This window comes from Sturnus vulgaris, chromosome 3, assembly GCF_052056855.1.
Source record: "Sturnus vulgaris isolate bStuVul1 chromosome 3, bStuVul1.hap1, whole genome shotgun sequence".
NCBI lineage: Eukaryota > Metazoa > Chordata > Aves > Passeriformes > Sturnidae > Sturnus > Sturnus vulgaris.
The window spans coordinates 81,511,746-81,528,854 of record NC_142245.1 but is presented as its reverse complement, the minus strand read 5'-3'; the positions used below and the strand labels follow the sequence as shown (position 1 = coordinate 81,528,854).

The following is a 17,109-nucleotide window of genomic DNA, read 5'->3' as shown; positions in this document are numbered from 1 at the left end:
TAGAGGAGGAATTTCTATCACTGTTTCTGCCAAACACAGAGCCAGTTTGATTTCGCCTGAGGAATTTAAGTAACATTTTCCCATCTACAGAACAAAGTTACTACTTGCCTAAGAAGACATGAACTTTGAGAAGGACTTTTCTTTTCTTAAATATACAGAATGAGTGAAGCTATGGAAACTGTTTCAAGTGTGAGGGCTCCTTTTTATTCTTTCAAAAGCATATGAAGTGGAATTACTCACAGTCAGGTGACAAAGTGAGAAAACAGTAATTGTAGAAAAAGGTTACAGAAGACAAGCAACAAGTTGAAACTGATAACCATGAAGAGCCAAAAGCCCTTCGGCTGTGCAGCTGGCATGACTGTGGTGGACAGCAGAGTCTGTGCTCTACAGACATACACACTTACTGTCGTTCCACAGCTCTCCTTGGATTTGGGTTGTCTTTTCATTTATGAATTTAAAATTTAATTTTGAAATTGCTACAGGTAAACCAACTTGTGTGAAGGTGTGTTTGGTGATGAAATGAAACTACATAGAGCTGGTGGGAAGACAAAGAGTCACAAAAGGCTGAAATGACTTACCCTCACAGCAATTTTCAGTGACACATCTTGAATGGTGACTAATGGAGGGTAGAGGCGACCTTCCTGTAAATTCTCTTCTGTAACTTGCTGTGCTATAACCTGAAATAACACAAATAACTTGACATGCAGATGCAGCTGTAGCTTGATTAGACAGTTATACTGTCTTTAGCAAAGAAATGTTTCTGCTTTGGCAAATCACACAGATACTGCTTAATCCACCTAGACAGCATTTTTCAGAACCACCTTTGTGATTAGGAGAAGATACACAAGATTAGAAATGTAGGGAGTTAGGCCTTTTTCTCACTCAGACAATAAGTTACTTGAGTAAGTCCATGACACACACTAAACTAGCAAATAGTTGATTGTGAGATATAAATTCCAGTCAAAAATTGCAGTTGGGTCAAAGAGTTCTAAAATATAAAGAAGCACATGTCATTCTGACAGTTGTCACATTAACCCGTGCAGGGAACAGAACTGAAACCCTTAAGGGTAAAATGCTCTGAATGAAATTACTGGCAGTTGGTATTTCAGCTATCATTAGCTACAATTTGTTGGTGTTTTGGAGACTTTGGGATCACTTTCAGAGTGATCCAGATGTTGATAGAAGGAAAACTGCTCTGAATAACATCTGGTGAAGCCACCAAGAAGTTCTGAAAACACCAGGAAAGTCCAAGAAACACTGAGACTTGCAACTGATAACAAAGCCCTAAGAGAAAGCAAGAAGTGCATTTTTGAGGGAATATTTTAGGAAAATACTTGAAACAAAGCACAAACTTCCTACAGTTCCTGCCACATGTGGGTAATAGGACCCTGTACATATGCTTGTAAACATCTAGGACTGCATCAGAACAGGTGTCTGGGTGCATCCCTTCCAGCAGAAATAGGTAAACAGTTTGAACTAAAGGAGCTCCAGGTTCAAAAGAACTCGATGTTCTCTTGTGCAGTCTAACTAGAATGTTGGTAGCTGTCCTAAGTTTTTCCATTCAGAGTTAAAATGCTGACAAGAGCAATAGGCTCGAGTATAATAAGTGAAGAAAAAGTAATTTGTTTACATTTAAACCTGATCTTGAGAAACACAGCAGCCAAAAACCCTCTAGGGGGAGCTAAGAGAATGTAAAATCCAGTTACTGCTCTCCATATCATCATCCAGGTTATTTCAAAATGATACACAGCCCTTTGATGTGCATCTGAATGTAAGGAGGCACTTACATGAGGTCCCTGATGTTAACAGCTTAAGAGGGCTCTGCAGGAAAGATGAAAACTGAAGAAATCAACAGCAAGTTGCTCTTACTGCAATGCATCACTGAAAATTAAAGGGTTCAGGAGTGGAGTACTCCTCTTTTGTGATTCTGTTTTTGATAGAAGGCAAGCCACAAAATATTTGGGTGTTCAAAGTGGGAGAGGTAGCAAGATCAAGTGTAGAGATGCTATGCTGCTCTTTTAGACATACTCCTGTAACAGCACTGAAAACTATGCAAAAACACAAACCCAAGCATTTCTGAAGAGAGCAACACCCTCTTCATGTGGTGTTTGAAAAACACTCCTTGAGAACATCAGATCAGTGGCACGGAAAAAATGATGAATCAACATTTGGGATTACTGAGAAAATAAGAGGTGTCATAGAAAACATTAATTGTGCCAATGTATAAATCCAGAATGTAACACCACTTTGAGCAGGGTGTGGTTTTCCTCCACATATTTCAAACAAGAATGGGGTAGAATCATGAGAGAGTATAGAGAATAAAATAGATGATCTATTTTTTTTTTTTATCAAGGGGCAAAAAATAGTAAAATAGACTTGTGAGAAAAAGAGAAGACTGAAAGGAAATGCAAACGAAAACTGAAGGCAAACATTTCTTATGGCACTGTAGGGAAATAAACCAGCAGAAAATTATGAGTTTCTTTTTCCACAGGACTCATAATTAAATTGTGACACTAATTGCCAAAAGATGTTCAAAATGTATAAACATATTTTAAAAGCCACTAAGCTAATTTTTGAAAGAAAAATCCATACAGGGATAAAACATCCAACACAGCAAGGTCATACAGTAAATGTTGCCAGAATCTGAGAAGCCATTTCAGCAGAAGGATCTCTCTGTATTTCTCTTATTTATCCTCTTTTCCCCTGCTTCTGTTAGCAATTGCTTTTAGAGGAAGATACCAAGCTGCTTGGACCCTAAGTCCAACCCAGCATGGCTATTTTAATGTTTTAAATATTAATGAATTCACAATTTTAATAGAAAAATTAGCAAAGCATTATTGCAGAAACCTAAATGAAAGGCAACCAAAAAAAATCGCATAAAGCAAGTGAGGGCATCTTGATTTTTGGAGAACATACCCTCCATAATGAGAAGATTTTGTAGGATTATTTCTGAACTAAACATCAGGTCACACATGCAAGGTTATTTCATTAGTTCATAATCTCTGTCTCTTTTGTTGTGTTTGGTAGGACCTAAAAGAATAGGCAACATCCCTTGTCATCACAGAACAACTGCCTGCAGTCAAGAGGTATTACAGCTTACAGTACCTTAGATTTACCATCCAAAGCCAAAGTTACACTCTATTTTACTTGGCAGGAAGAAAAGAGCATTGAAAGCAAAATCTGTTCTAGTTACAATAACTACTTATTTGTGACTTCAATCACATTTAATTGGAGATGTGGCAAAGCAAGAAGCAGGAGGTGCAGGCATGCAGCTTGGGCTGCTTACTTTTTATAATTTCTTTTTTTCAGGTAAGCTACCTTGGCAATCTAAGAAGGTCCCTCTACCCAAAATATATGGGTTTGGTTCTCTAAATTTTGCAGCATCTTGGATGCTTCCATTTCAAATGAGGAATAGTAAGAATTATTCTAAAACCCCGATGAAACTATTCTAATTTTATCCTTCCATTAAAAAAAAAACAAGAAAAGAGAAAGAGCACTTTTACTTTTGCTTTGCAGTATAATTATTCAGCTAAGGGCCTACACAGCCCTGCCAGCCTTCACATCCCTGACACCTCTTCTGGCAGACTCCTGACACCCATCAGCTCAGCACATCCAAGCCCCACAGCCTCTCACACCTAAGGAGACCAGATGTGAAAGCCCTGAGCTGGGAGCAGCTACCCAGGGATCCTGCCACCAACAGAACTTTCTATGCAAGGCAAAAACCACATTTTTATATGTCAAACTTTTCTAGAGATTTTACTAGGGGAAGGTAACTGTATAGCAAAACCTGTACCAAAGAGTCAGGAAAGAACCTCTACCTCAAGTGGGAATTCAAAAGCTTCCTCACAATTTCTGATATTATTTTATTTTCCTATTACATTTCTTTGTTCAGAACTGATTTTCTTCTAACTTCATAGACTGTCACATGAAACACAGTTCAGTCCACACATGTGCCACCTTTTGTCCTCATCAGCTCTCACTGTATAGGAACCATTTCACACAAACCAAAATGAAGCAACTTCTACAACAAAGTAAGGCAAATCTAACACAGCAGTTTAGAAAGGAAGTGAGGATCACCATATCCAACTGAAATTACAGGGGAGGATTTAAAGGGAAGATATAATTATCCAAAGGCTTAAGAGATGGATCATTGCCCTTCTATGATGGTTAAAGCCAGTGGAAACAGGCTGGGCTTTTTACTAATTTTAAAGATAGATATTGTAAATGTCTTTCTTAAAGAGGGCAGGGTGTTAGCATTAAAGATGCCATAGCATGCACCTTAAAAATCCTTTGAAAGTCCAACAAGGACAGCATGCAAGTGCCCACCCCTTAAGAAAGCTTTGTATGACATACTGCTTGTCATAGGATCACACTCCCTATCAGTTGCCCTTGAGTGATAGTCAAGGACCACTTTGTTCCCTTTAAACCATGAATAGCACAGAAGGAGCAAGAATCTGGAATGAAATATTCCTTAGAGAAGCTGCAGGAGCTGAATAATGCATTCACACATCTGCTAATTGGTGAAGCTTTTTTTCCTTCTTTTTTTTATTGTTTCATAATTCTCATGTTCCAATTTATTCCTTGGAGGCCTCCTTGGTGCATGTATTCCCAAGTGTGCTTATACAGCCTCTTAGAAGAGCAGGATACTGCACTTTGATGAAATGCTGTGGATTGTAACTGGTATGAACTGGACTGGGCAGAAATTTTCCCTGAAGTGAGCCTGGGTCAGTTGGAGTTAATGTGGTAAACTGAGGGTAGCCTTCTTCCTTATTTCCACACCCTTCAAAAAACTCCGAAGTATCAGGCTTTCAGTTACTTTGCATGGACATGGTCAGACCAACATGCATTGCCCAGGGCTTTCTAATTTAAATTCAAACACTTTTTGTAAGCAAAACACACACACACACGAGTCACCTCAAAGCTACTAACATCAATAATAATAAAAATTATTTTCAATCTAAAATCAAACCTATGTGTCTGTGCATGCAAGCTGTACTTTTGTGCATTTACCTGCAGGAACACAGTACTGAAATCTTTCTTTACTTTTCCTTCCCAACAGAAAGTAAAGTTTATGTCAGGTGACCCCAAGCCAAGTGTCAACTTTTTAAAAATTTAAAAATACTTGTTCAAATACAATTTATAAAGAACATAAACCTTGCAAATAAAGGCCTTACACAGAAAGCAGTATTTTTCCTGTTTTAAAGTTTAGCTCTTCCTGTTTAATTGCTCATTAATACTAAGTCACTAAATTAAGGAATTACTATTGAATACAGTACCTCAGCAGTCGTGAGGAATACACTCTCTTCAATATGTCTCATTCCACATGAAATAACACCAAGGGCAACTCCTGGGAACACATAGGAATTGTTACCCTGTCCAGGATAGAGAGTTTTTCCACTTGGAAGAGTGACGGGACCAAAAGGACTTCCACTGGCAAAAATTCCACGTCCCTAAATTGTAAGAAGAAAAAGAAAGCACATTAATGGAGAGATTGCTGTTGAAACATTTCTCACATCCTTTCAAATATCCACCACAGTGGAAGCTGCATTGCATCTATTTAGCATCTCTTCTGAGAGGGTGTTCGAGCTGTTTGCATGAATATGTCTCAAGAACATCAGGATGCTGATCCTGGAGATCACTGGTGATTCTCTGTGGCTGTCTAATCCTCCCTGTACAATTTAGAAGGAGGAAAACTGAAGCCATTGTCATTATTCACTTTGTGCATCCATACCAGAAGAAGCTCCATGGGAGCTGTACATGGGGAGTATAGAGCTGTAAAACTCAAAGTGGGCAATAGTGCTATGGTAGCAACAGGTGATGCTACTGGACTTTTTTCCCCAATAGCAAAGCACCCAAAAAATGACACTAAAGGCAACTAAATGTTGCACTTTTGGATGGGGTGATTTCTGAGGAGCTGTGGGCAGGCAGAGCTCTCTTTTCTTCCCAGTCCCCCACGTCAGGCCCTTGAGCCCATGCCACAGCTCAACAGAGGTGCAGGCAACAGCACAAGTCAGTGTGGAGCCTCCTCTGCCAGGACCTTGGGGGTCCCCTCTCTGTAATGTACTGAGTGGTGTGAGGACACCAACTCAGGCACCTGCCAGTACTGATAAACCATTAGAATGTTTCCCAGCAGATTTTTGGGTAATGCCAGGTAGGACTGTGCTGGTAGGGCCCAGGCATTATACCCAGACTGATGCAGGTAGGCAGTAGAGAATTCCTGTTTGGGGGAATTAAGGGAATTCAGCTATATAGGTACAAGTTACACTATAACCCTTGTCCTGAGGACAAGAGATTTGCCTCTAACTCAGTTTAGGTTGCAGTTCATGTGGCAGTGGCACTGCACAGGCTCCCTGTCTGCAGTCCAAAGGCACCCTGGCTCCTGCCTCTCTGGGAAGGGAGCAACCTCAAATTTCAGCAGTGAATTTAGGTGAGGAAGAAAAGCCAGCCTTCATTTATGCTAACCCTGCTAAAGTGATAAATATCACTGTTAAATACTTCAGAGACACTTTGTATCAGAAATATCTCTGCCTGTTTTAGAGAACTGGAACCTGAAATGCATTACAGGGCATTTTAAAATAGGCCACTGTTGCTATTCAGCTCTTCAGAAGAATATTCTGTTTTGTTTGGAGTCATGCACTATAATCCTGGCCTGCTTATGATATGTTTTGGTGACAGATCAAATACTTCAGAGTGTCTTTTGCTCTGTTTACCACATGTGGTTACCCACTATAAGCAGCCCATCATGTAGGTTGCTTCCCTGGCTCCTGCACTGTGCTGTAATTATATCTGTGCTGTGGAGAATGGACATGCTAAATTTGTCTTTTAAACACTGAGAAACTGTCATTCAGAATGCCCTGTATTTGACAAGAAATCCAAAGACATCCACTATGAAACACATACAGTCAGGTATACATACATTTTAAATTCTAGGCTGAATTACAGGATAATGTCTTTATCAGTACTTCTTTAATAAATGAGCAAGCACAGTTCTCTTAATTTTTACCCATGTTTATGTAACATAAAACTTTGTAAGAAGAGTCAATTACCCCAGTTCTTAATACAGAATGATTTTAAAGATTCTGTTTCATGTATTCAAATATATTCTTACCCTAAAGAGTATTTATGAAATCTCAAATTAAAAGCATGCCACTGTGTGTATATATTACACAAAATGGTACAGTTCAAAAAGAGACAATGCTTTAATGATTGATGGTGACTGATACTTTGGTTACAATAAAGATTATGAATGTTGCCTATGCCAATAAAAGCTGTGAAATGTTTTTATGAGAGTGCAAGTATGCAGTGAATTTTGTGAAATTGTCTTGATAAAACTGGAAAAATCTGTTACTTAGTTTAACTCATTTTATCTATGTACAAAGACATCATTAGTACCTGCTACTCCACCCTCTGTTCTCCCTTCTAAAATTTAATTTCATATTTATTTTTCATGACTTATACTGGAAAGAAATTAATCTTTGGTTACCTCTGTGTATTTGTAGCACTGCTCAGCAGTGCATTCTGCTTTGCTAGTGGGATTGCTGAGAGCAAAAATGATAGGACGTTTGTTTAGAGCAGCCATATCCTGAAGTATTTGTGTAGTAAAAGCACCACCAATTGCAGCAACTCCTAAAGGAGAAAAACACACATATAATAAGCAGACAAATTAAATTACTTCAAGGTAGGACATGCATATCACTTGTAAAAGAACAGAGCTCCTTTTTCTGTCTCTCTCTCTCTTTAAAATGGAGTTCAACCTTTTTCCTAACATGTAGTTGAAACAAAGTTTTGTATAAAAGATTTTGCAAGAGTGAAACTTCAGTATTATCCCTAGCATAAGGCAGAACCTATTCACTCCTGGATGATCTGGTGAATTTCTCCTTAACCTTTTCTCAGACCCTTTGTGTAAGATAAAATGTTATCACCTAGCCTGCAGCTAGGTCCAGTATGGACTAGATAGATGCAGCTCTGGGTCCTAAAATTTTGTGCAACAGACTGGATAGTTTCTCCCAAATCCAGTGTGTCAGACTGCGATTTTTTCTGACAGCATGAGTAAAATCTCTGCCTTCTACATAAGAGCTGAGCTGACAAATAATAATCTTGAGTCTAGGCCTTCCCTGATAGCAACTTTTTTTTTTTTTAATACATCCCTTTTCATTGCACCAGAGATGCTTTTCTATTCCCTATACTGTCCACACTTACAAATGCTATTCACAGGAACTGAATGCCACTCTTGCAGGATGAAATCATCTAACTGAGGTTGCACTCTGCTGTATTGCAGACTTGCAGCCAGTACTTAGATCTGGGACCTCAGACCATTCACGACCAAAGAGGAGGGTGTGTGATGATTTTTGAGATGCCAAGTCCAACCTCCAGTATTAGTTTCTATTGCTGTTTCTGATGGAAGACACTTCATTATACAGAATTGCTAAGAGAAAGTGGCCTTGAAGGAGAGTCACTTAGGTTTGTACATAAAAATGATACACAGTAAAGCCCATATTTCATGAAAGCAAATTTTCCCTAAGCATCCACACACCTTTATCTGGATAAATATTCATTCATTCTACTCTTCCATCCCTCTAGCTTTTTCAGCCTTGTAGTATACTAAGTAAATTCTCTGGACCACTTGCTCTCCTCTTCCAGTCATATCTTCATGTACCACAGGAAAAGAAACATTTTTATTTACCTCACTGATGACCACTGGCAAAAGTGCATTTTACTGAACAAGGACCATGTGGTGTGGGCATAGTCAAAAATGTAGCTGGTAAAATGTAGGATAATTACCACTGTGGCATTTCAGTTTTCTAGCACCTGATGAATGACTTTACTAGCCAGATAGATTAATCTTCAAGTCTTACTTATTTAAAAAAAGACCAAGAGTACTTGCAGTTCATTCCTGAAACTGTCACTGAAATACAATAACTGAACTACAGAGAGCTGAGCAATCCATTATTGAGATCACAATCCTTCAGCTTTTACAAAAGAAACAGTCTTTGTAAAAATCAGCATTTTGGTCTGCATAAAGGACTGCTGGCTAAATTTGGGCAAAAGGAAGACTCAGATACAGCATCCTCATATTTGCATAGCTTTACATGAGCTTAGCTCAATTTTCCCACTCAAAGTTTGAGGTTATTTGTATTGCACCTTCCACATTACACCAGAAGTGTTTAGGAAGGCAGTAAGGTCCTCCCTCAGATATTTAAACCCAGTCAGATTCTTTCCCCAGTAAAATGGATGGCTCAGAATGAAAGCAGTGTTACATGCTTGGATAGCTACTATTTGTTCAGTTGCTTAATAGAGTCCATTATGCACCCCATGTTTTCTGAAAACACACAAAGGTAAACTCTATTCAGTGGAACTTGATCTTCTCTTCAGACAAAGCCACATCCCCATTTTTTTTTTCAACAGAGAATAAGGTCATTGCTTTAAAGTCAAAGAAATTACCTATTAGCACGGACGGTTTTATATCTCTAACAATATCTTCTAGATTTTTCATTTCACGATGTTCATGGGCAAAACGCTGCTTCTCATGTGTTAATGAGGCACGCCCCTGAGTACAGAACAACAAGAAAAATATATTTAAGTTTAATGGAACCTAATGTCCTGGGATAATCAGTTTACAAAGTATCTGGTTTAACACATTCTATTTGCATTTCTACTTTTGCATCTATCATATCAGACAAAGTTACACTGTGCACAGCTAACATGCTTAGGATAATTTAAGACTAATCTGTTTGTCTAAGCAGTTAATAAATTCAGTAATTGTACTTTAAATCGAAAATAGCTGTGGAACACCATGGTATTAACATCTATTTGAGCAATTGTATGAGATTTGTAATTTAGCAAAATAAAAATAGTTTCTCCTAGCTTTTTCAGCTTTGCTCTTGTCTGAAAGTGTGGAGACTACAGGTGTGGGTATTTAGTCTATAGTGGAGCCTACATTTTTCTTCACATTTTTCTTCACATTTTTCATATTTAAGTCATTTTTTATTAAGTATGGAATAAAAATGATTCTAACCAGATGTCTGGTGCACCGTTTCTGCATTAACAAAATTGACTCAGCTGTGAAAAAACTTTCACCCTGATCTCTACTGGCAATTTCCACCCACTGATGCCCAACAAGGTTTCCAAAGGGAATATGATAGATGCAGAGGGGGCTATAGAGTATCACTGGCACTGACTTGGGCTGCAAAGTGAGCTCAGTGTAACAGGGAGTGAGGGGTGAGAATGGGCCAGAGCTTGTGAAAATTCTGTTAGTTGTCTAAACATGCAGAGCTTTGTCTGTACACAGACATCTGAAAATTTCAGCCGAAGAGTTTAAAATGAGCACACCTCCACCCCTCGTTTTAGTCTCAGGCTGCAGAAAATGCAGATGCTTTTCAAACACAGATCTAGAAGATGGTTCCAGCCCTTCAAACATCTTACAATTTCAGAGAGAAATATGCAGATTAAACAGCTATATAGGGAAGTACACAAGGAAAATTGAATGCTGAATGTAGTTTTGACCAAATAGCCAAAGCAGACATGTATTGTTTCCCCATCCACACCTTTTACAACTGATAAAAGTTTCCTTAATTTTAGCAAGATTATTAAGGCTACATTGAAGTATTGAAACAGAATTCATTCCACAATTCTACCAAAGTTCTACAAACTTGAAACTTTTGGCTCAATTTAGGCATACACCATCAGACATAAGCCATGATTAGTTTTTGTAACAAAACTGAGAAAGCTGATGCTTCATTTCAGAGCCCATTGTGCAGTGTGGCAGCACGTGGCCGTGCCAGTGCCATCACTGAAGCTCCTCTGCTGGTCCTGGCTCAGCCATGGCCACAGCTGCTGGGCAGAAGAAGAGGCTGTTCCTCATTTCCATCTGCAAGGAAAGTGCTCCCATGCCAAGGGTGCCACAGGAAGCTGTCATGTGGTCAGGGCTGACTGAGCTGCTCTGCCCCACAGCATGCCAGCTTCTTTTGGCTCACCCACGATTACAGAGCATTTCCACAGATCTCTCTTTTATACACATTTTTATGTCTGGATGGGCTTATGCAGGTCTTAAGTGTTCTCCTAGAGTGATCAGCACTGAAACACTGAGATAGGGATACTGATTTCCTTTGTGGATAAAGTGTGGAATTGTCAGCCCTGAGGGAATGCCACAGTATTAATAATTTTTGGCATGTTCATGCCTGAATCATTCCACCACCATATGTATTTTGCAGTCTGTCATTTCCCAGCATCCCAGTAGATGTCCCCACAGTCTGCACACACACTTTATACCCATCTCATTTTAAAGCAGGAATTTTCCTTAATGTTTTCAAGGCAAAAATACGAAGCTTTCTTTTTAGTCAGCAAAGAAAAAGAAACCTCAACATTTCCAAATCTTCCAGACCAAAACCTTGTTGCTAGGATTAACTCAAAATACCATAATAAAGGCCACTTCTCATTCTAATCTGCTGATTGGTTGGAGTTGAAATATTTGGTGGAGCCTCACTTGGAGGCAGGTTTGCTGAGGAGCCAGGAGTGAGTGCCCTGGCCACTGTCCAGTCCCAGGCTGCTTCTTTGAATGGTTCCTTAATGGCTCATCATGGTGCTGCTGAGGAGGCCAGTGTTCCATCTGACCTTAAAACACAACCTCTAGGACACTGCCTTGGGCTACCAAGGGGAAAAAAATCACCTCCAAGGGCTGTGACCAGCTCACTGTTCAGGCTGTGGCAGGTTGGCAGTTGTGAGCCCCTCCAGAATCTGCAGATCTGGACAGTCGATTGCTCAGGAAAGGTGACCTTTGATTTTTTTCATCAGTATGTAACAGCTAAGAGATCAGGCTGGCATCTTAGTGGATAAAAATGTTGCTATTCTTTCATTTTCAATTTCAGTCAAAACAAATAACCAAAATCCTTCATGAAGCAGACTTTCTTGTACAGTTTGTGATTTACACTCAACTGGCTTTTGAGTAGGTATTAAAACACTGATTAACACCAGAGATTCAAAGCCCTGACAATTGACAACGTCTCATTTAATTGGCTACAAAGGAATACTCAACCAGTGTGATCCACTGCAACGTTTTTCAGGCTGCTAGGTAGTGAGACTAGTGCTAGCCAGATGGGTCAGCTCAGGTCAGATTCACTTCTGCCTTACCCTGATTTCTATCTGCTCTTAATTCCACACATGATACTCTACCATTAAAAAAAAAAATAAACAAACAAAAAACCTAATGGAAGTCAAAACTCATACAATTTAAAATTTACATATTTATTCAGCTTTGGTCTGAATTAGTTTGATCCCATTAGTCAGCATGGATCATGTCTCCAAGTAAATATTTTTCTAGCATATTAACTTAAGAGTGAAATATTAAATTATGCGGCTTAGCAAAAATAACAACAGCTATGTGCTTAGAGATTTTTGCTTGGAAAATGCTTATAAAAGAAATTATACCTTTTTTTTTTTATTTTTGGTTTTTTTTTTTTTAATATTATATATATATTTTAGTTTTTGGGGTTTTTTTTTAAGATAAATTAGAATCATAGAATGGTTTGGGTTGGCAGAGACCTTAAAGATCATCTCCTTCCACCCAGCCTGCCATTGGCACAGATACCTTACACTAGACCAGGTTGCTCAGAGCCCCATCCAACTTGGCCTTGAACACTTCCAGGGATGGGGCATCCATAGCTTCTCTGGGCAACCTGTTCCAGTGTGTTCACCACCTTCATTGTAAAAAGATTTCTTCCTAATTTCTAATCTGAATTGACTGTCTTTCAATTTAAAGATGAAATCCCTTGTCCTGTCATTCCATGACCTTGTAAAAAGTCCCTCTCCAGCTTTTCCTTTAGATACTGGAAGGCTGACAGATGGTCTCCTGGGGCCTTCTGTTCTCCAGGCTGAACAATCTCAACTGTCTCAGCCTTTCCTCATAGGAGAGGTGTCAGAAACGTATTTTAATTGTTCCATCAGTGATCCCAAAGGAGATACATAACACCTCCCTAAGCTCTACATCCAAGATTTCAAGACCAGCCAGTTGATTTGATTACAAAACTTCAGCAGTTTAGAGGCCAGTCCTTTAGACAGTTATTTTTTTCTCCACAAACTCATGGATTCTTAAGTTCTGATCTCCACCAAGTCGAAAGGCAGCAGCAAGAGCATGACTAGCTTTCCTCTGTGCCCTGCCAAGAGGGCAAGGAAGGGTTTGAAGGAAGGAAGAAACAAATCAGATTTGTGTATCTTCCTTAAGATAAGGGGTTGCCAGTCCATTTAGTACATGCTTCCAGACATTCATCCCTGAATGCCTATAGCTGGAATAAAAAATCACAGAGTTTTTGTCAGCCAGCAGAAAGAAGAGGATGAAGCCAAAATGCAGAAGTCTCAATTCTGGATTTGTGTGGTTTGCTGTCTTGTCTCCTTCCTGACACTGGAGACATGTGAAGTGGCTGGACCTGTCAGTGCTGAGCTGCTCTGACTAAAACATCTTCCAGAAGCACAGAGCACGTCTTCTGACATTTCCATTTCCAGCTCTGGCTTAGCCAGCTTTTGTGCTGTGGCTGCTGGGAAATGAGCAGTAAAGGATGAACACAAAGCAGCATAAATCAGAAATTGCTCTGGTCTGCCTGCATCACCATAATCCTAAAATACTAACACGGTACAGAGCTTACTGGCATTTCCTTTCTTCTACTAATAGGAAAAAGAAAAATGTAAAATACACAATACTTTGAAGAATTTAAATGAGCTCTGAAGTTCTGTTTACGAAGCTCTGAGTCTTAAGTAGAAACATCATCTTCAGTCACATTCAGATATGTCTTCAAAGTCCACTGTCTTGCTCTTTCAGCATCATTAAAAATTCATTCAGTCAATGGAAAGGGGCTCAGAAAAAAGAGCAGTTTAAAGACCTTTGGAGTCCACCAAAACTCTGCAGTCTCATTGTTTCACTGAAGCACAGGGGATAGATTTTTTGGAGAGATTTTTTCCAGGAGCTCCTATCAAAGGATGTTATTGCACTGTTGTTCAAATAGCTGTAGGAAGACTCCTCTAGGCCAGGCATCAGCTGTCTTAAGGCATATTATGTTTTCTATCATGTATAGCATATGCAGATGTACATACAGATATATATGCCTCTCTCCTGCATCTAGGGACACTGCCCAAATCCAAATAGAAAGTCTTTCACACTGAAATCCACAGATGAACCAAGACATTTAATGTGATAACTGTGCAGCTATTTAGAGGGGAGGACACAAACTCACAAACTCTTTCAATAGAAAGAGGAAGGCAAAGTGAGAAAAAGAGGCTATATATTCTTCTTGCTTTTACTTCCCAAATGTATTCATCATCCCAAGAAAGAAATAAAAAACCACAAATATTATTTCCTTATAATTAGAAATGCTATATAATCTTATACGTTTTTCTGATCTTTTACAGAATAAGTAATTTTCTGCGGGCATTATAATAAGTTTTCTTGAATTGAAAAAAAAACAACAAACCAACCAAACAAAAAGACCCCCAGAAAATAAAAAAAGCCAACCAAAAAACTACTAAAAATTAATGTACCACAAAGAAAATCATAGTATCTTTAATGGATAATTAAGTTCCTGAATAAACCATACAATATATTTTCACTAGAATACTGAAGGTTGAGAATATTAATGACACTCAAAAAGATTAATAATCTTTAAGTCAAAGAATCAAAATGAAAATGCCAGAAATTACTTTTTAGTGGAAAAGTATTGCCTCTATCACCAATTCATCTATTTATCTAAATATCACCTATTCTCTGTACCAAGAAACCCTTGGGTTATTTTGGATTTGAACAAACGAGAACAAAGCAGTCTGAAAACAGATATATTAGAAGTCACCGTGGTATCTTAGATGGAAAGTAATATGAACTAAATTCTTTATCAGCAAATGAATTACAGAGGTGGACTCTGTTAAATCAGCAGATGAAGCACAGAGATAAAGAAACAATAGCAGCATTCTCTGATTGTGACATTATGTATGAAAGATGTTGGCAATCCTAAAATGTCTCTATTCCTTAATGGTCAGCGTCATTGATTTTATTATTACAAAACACAGTCACATGAACACCTGGACCTTTCAATTCAAGCAGTAAAGGAAAGTAACAGGACTCAGTAGTTAATAGTTCTATTAACATTGCTTGTATTTTGGATTTGAAGTGAAAGCAGTTCATAGGGAGCAGTTTCAGGGAGCGTTCTAAAAGTTTTAGTTTAAGGGTCTGATCTACAGGGATCAGGTTTCAAGCCAATGTACATCACAGTTTTCTCAGAAAGCTACTCTTATCATCACATTATAGTCAAATTGAGACTCAGATAACAAACAAAAATGACCCATCAATAAAACCCTGAGAATTTTCATAGAAAACAGCTGTAAAAACAGGAGACCAGACTGCACAGCAGACATCTATATGGGAAATTAGAAAATGGGAGGCAAACCTTACAAACACCACCAATGTGCAGCCTAATCCATGGTCTGTTTGAGCTGGTTCTGCTGGGGCTGCCCCACGAAGCTGAAGAGCAGAGCAGCTCTGAGCCAGCAAGGCACACAGAGGCAGGGCTGGAAGCTCTCCAAGAACTGCTCTTCCCATCAGCTGGGAGGCAGCTGTGGATCAGGCACAGCACCCTGACCACTGCACTGTCCCACATTCGAGGCAGTGCTGGCACTCGTCCCGTCCCACAACCAGGGAGGTACAAATCTATTTATATAAACACTTGCCTCCATTTCACTGTGTCAACTGTGGCTTATTTAAACAAGAGCTCAGAGATCAGTACACAGATAAATTAATAAAATAATTTGAGGTTCTTAAATACTGAAGACATGAGAACCACAAAAGACATGAGAACTGCAGACCAGGGAGCAAAGCAGTCCATTCGTAAGCTGAGTATTTCCAACTGCAAATGTTTTGGTTTTTCTTGCATTTTTTTCTGTGAATTCCCTATTGCAGAGTTAAGAGAAAAACAAACAAAAAAGCAATTGTGAAAATAAAAAGGGGGGGTGTTAAGAGTCATGGGAGAAGGTGGTGAAGAACCTCCCTTTTGAAGGAGGTCTCTACATGGCTTTTTTATCTGTTTCATCAAAAATTAATCCATGGTCTAAAGGTTGTTGAGAGCTCTAGGCAGGGACTACAGAGAGACCTCCATTGGGAGGCCCCAGAATCATGAAAGGGATGGCATGGGAGGGACACAGAGAACGGGCTGGGAGGGGACAGGCCAGGCTCCCCCCAGCCAGAACTCCAGGACTGCATCAGGTACAAGTCACAAAATGCAAAACAAAAAAGGTGGAGGTATGGATATGGAATCACTGGGCAGGGGTTGACTGAAGTCCAAAGGCCTGCAGGTGATAGGAACTCCTGTGCCACCTCATTTAGGAACCAAAAAGCAGAGACGTGTCAGCCCTCTCAAAACCCCATACTGAGACTCTAATTATAAAGTGACAATGCCTCCTGATCAGGCCCAACATCTAACACCTAAAGGTGAAGAAAATACATTAAAAACCAAACCAAGGCAACTTGGGCACACAACTAATAAACAGGTCGTTGCCAATTGTGTGAAAAAAACAAAACATTTTGAGGACACAATGTCATAATAGTTGGCAGTAAAACATACAATTACGGTAAGAAATACAATTCTGGTGCTGACTTGAAAACACATTGATAGAAAAGTAGGGCTGTTTTAGTCCTGTAAAACTTATAAAGTACCCTTTCCATGTAAATAAGCACACATGGTTAATAGGTTAACAGGCAGGACAAAATTTATAAAGACAATTATTTCAAGAAAATAAAATCTGAGAACCAGAGCAAATCACAAATCCACAGAGCAGTAGAAAATGGAGCAAATCAATCATTAATTTCAGTAGCAGAGCACAAGCAAAAATAAACCGCCAAAATTAGGTCCCCATCTCATCAGTACATCTAATGCACAGTGTCAAAGAGTTACATGCCAACAAAGGCAATGGGTTTTGGTGGTGTCTCTTTTAGATAAACACCCCACCAATCACCCATTTGCCTTGTCCTCACTTGTTTTCATACATTACTCACTGAGTATGAGTAATGCCACGAGCATTTGGAAACAAATTAAAGTTTCCTTTTTGCAAAATTTGTACTTGATATAGAACATGATAAAT

The 17,109-nt window shown here is 39.1% G+C and overlaps 1 protein-coding gene across 2 annotated transcripts in view; it reads right to left on the bottom strand.

Moving 5' to 3' along the window:
- The window catches only part of ME1 (malic enzyme 1), a 150,680-nt gene that overhangs the window by 1,595 nt on the left and 131,976 nt on the right, over positions 1–17,109 (bottom strand). For both annotated transcript variants that reach the window (XM_014877783.2, XM_088162101.1), the window contains exons 10-13: positions 9,442–9,547; positions 7,484–7,626; positions 5,277–5,450; positions 579–677 (exon numbers count right to left, since the gene is read on the bottom strand). In XM_014877783.2, the coding sequence (XP_014733269.1) occupies positions 579–677; positions 5,277–5,450; positions 7,484–7,626; positions 9,442–9,547 (522 nt within the window). The remainder of the gene's footprint in view (positions 1–578; positions 678–5,276; positions 5,451–7,483; positions 7,627–9,441; positions 9,548–17,109) is intronic.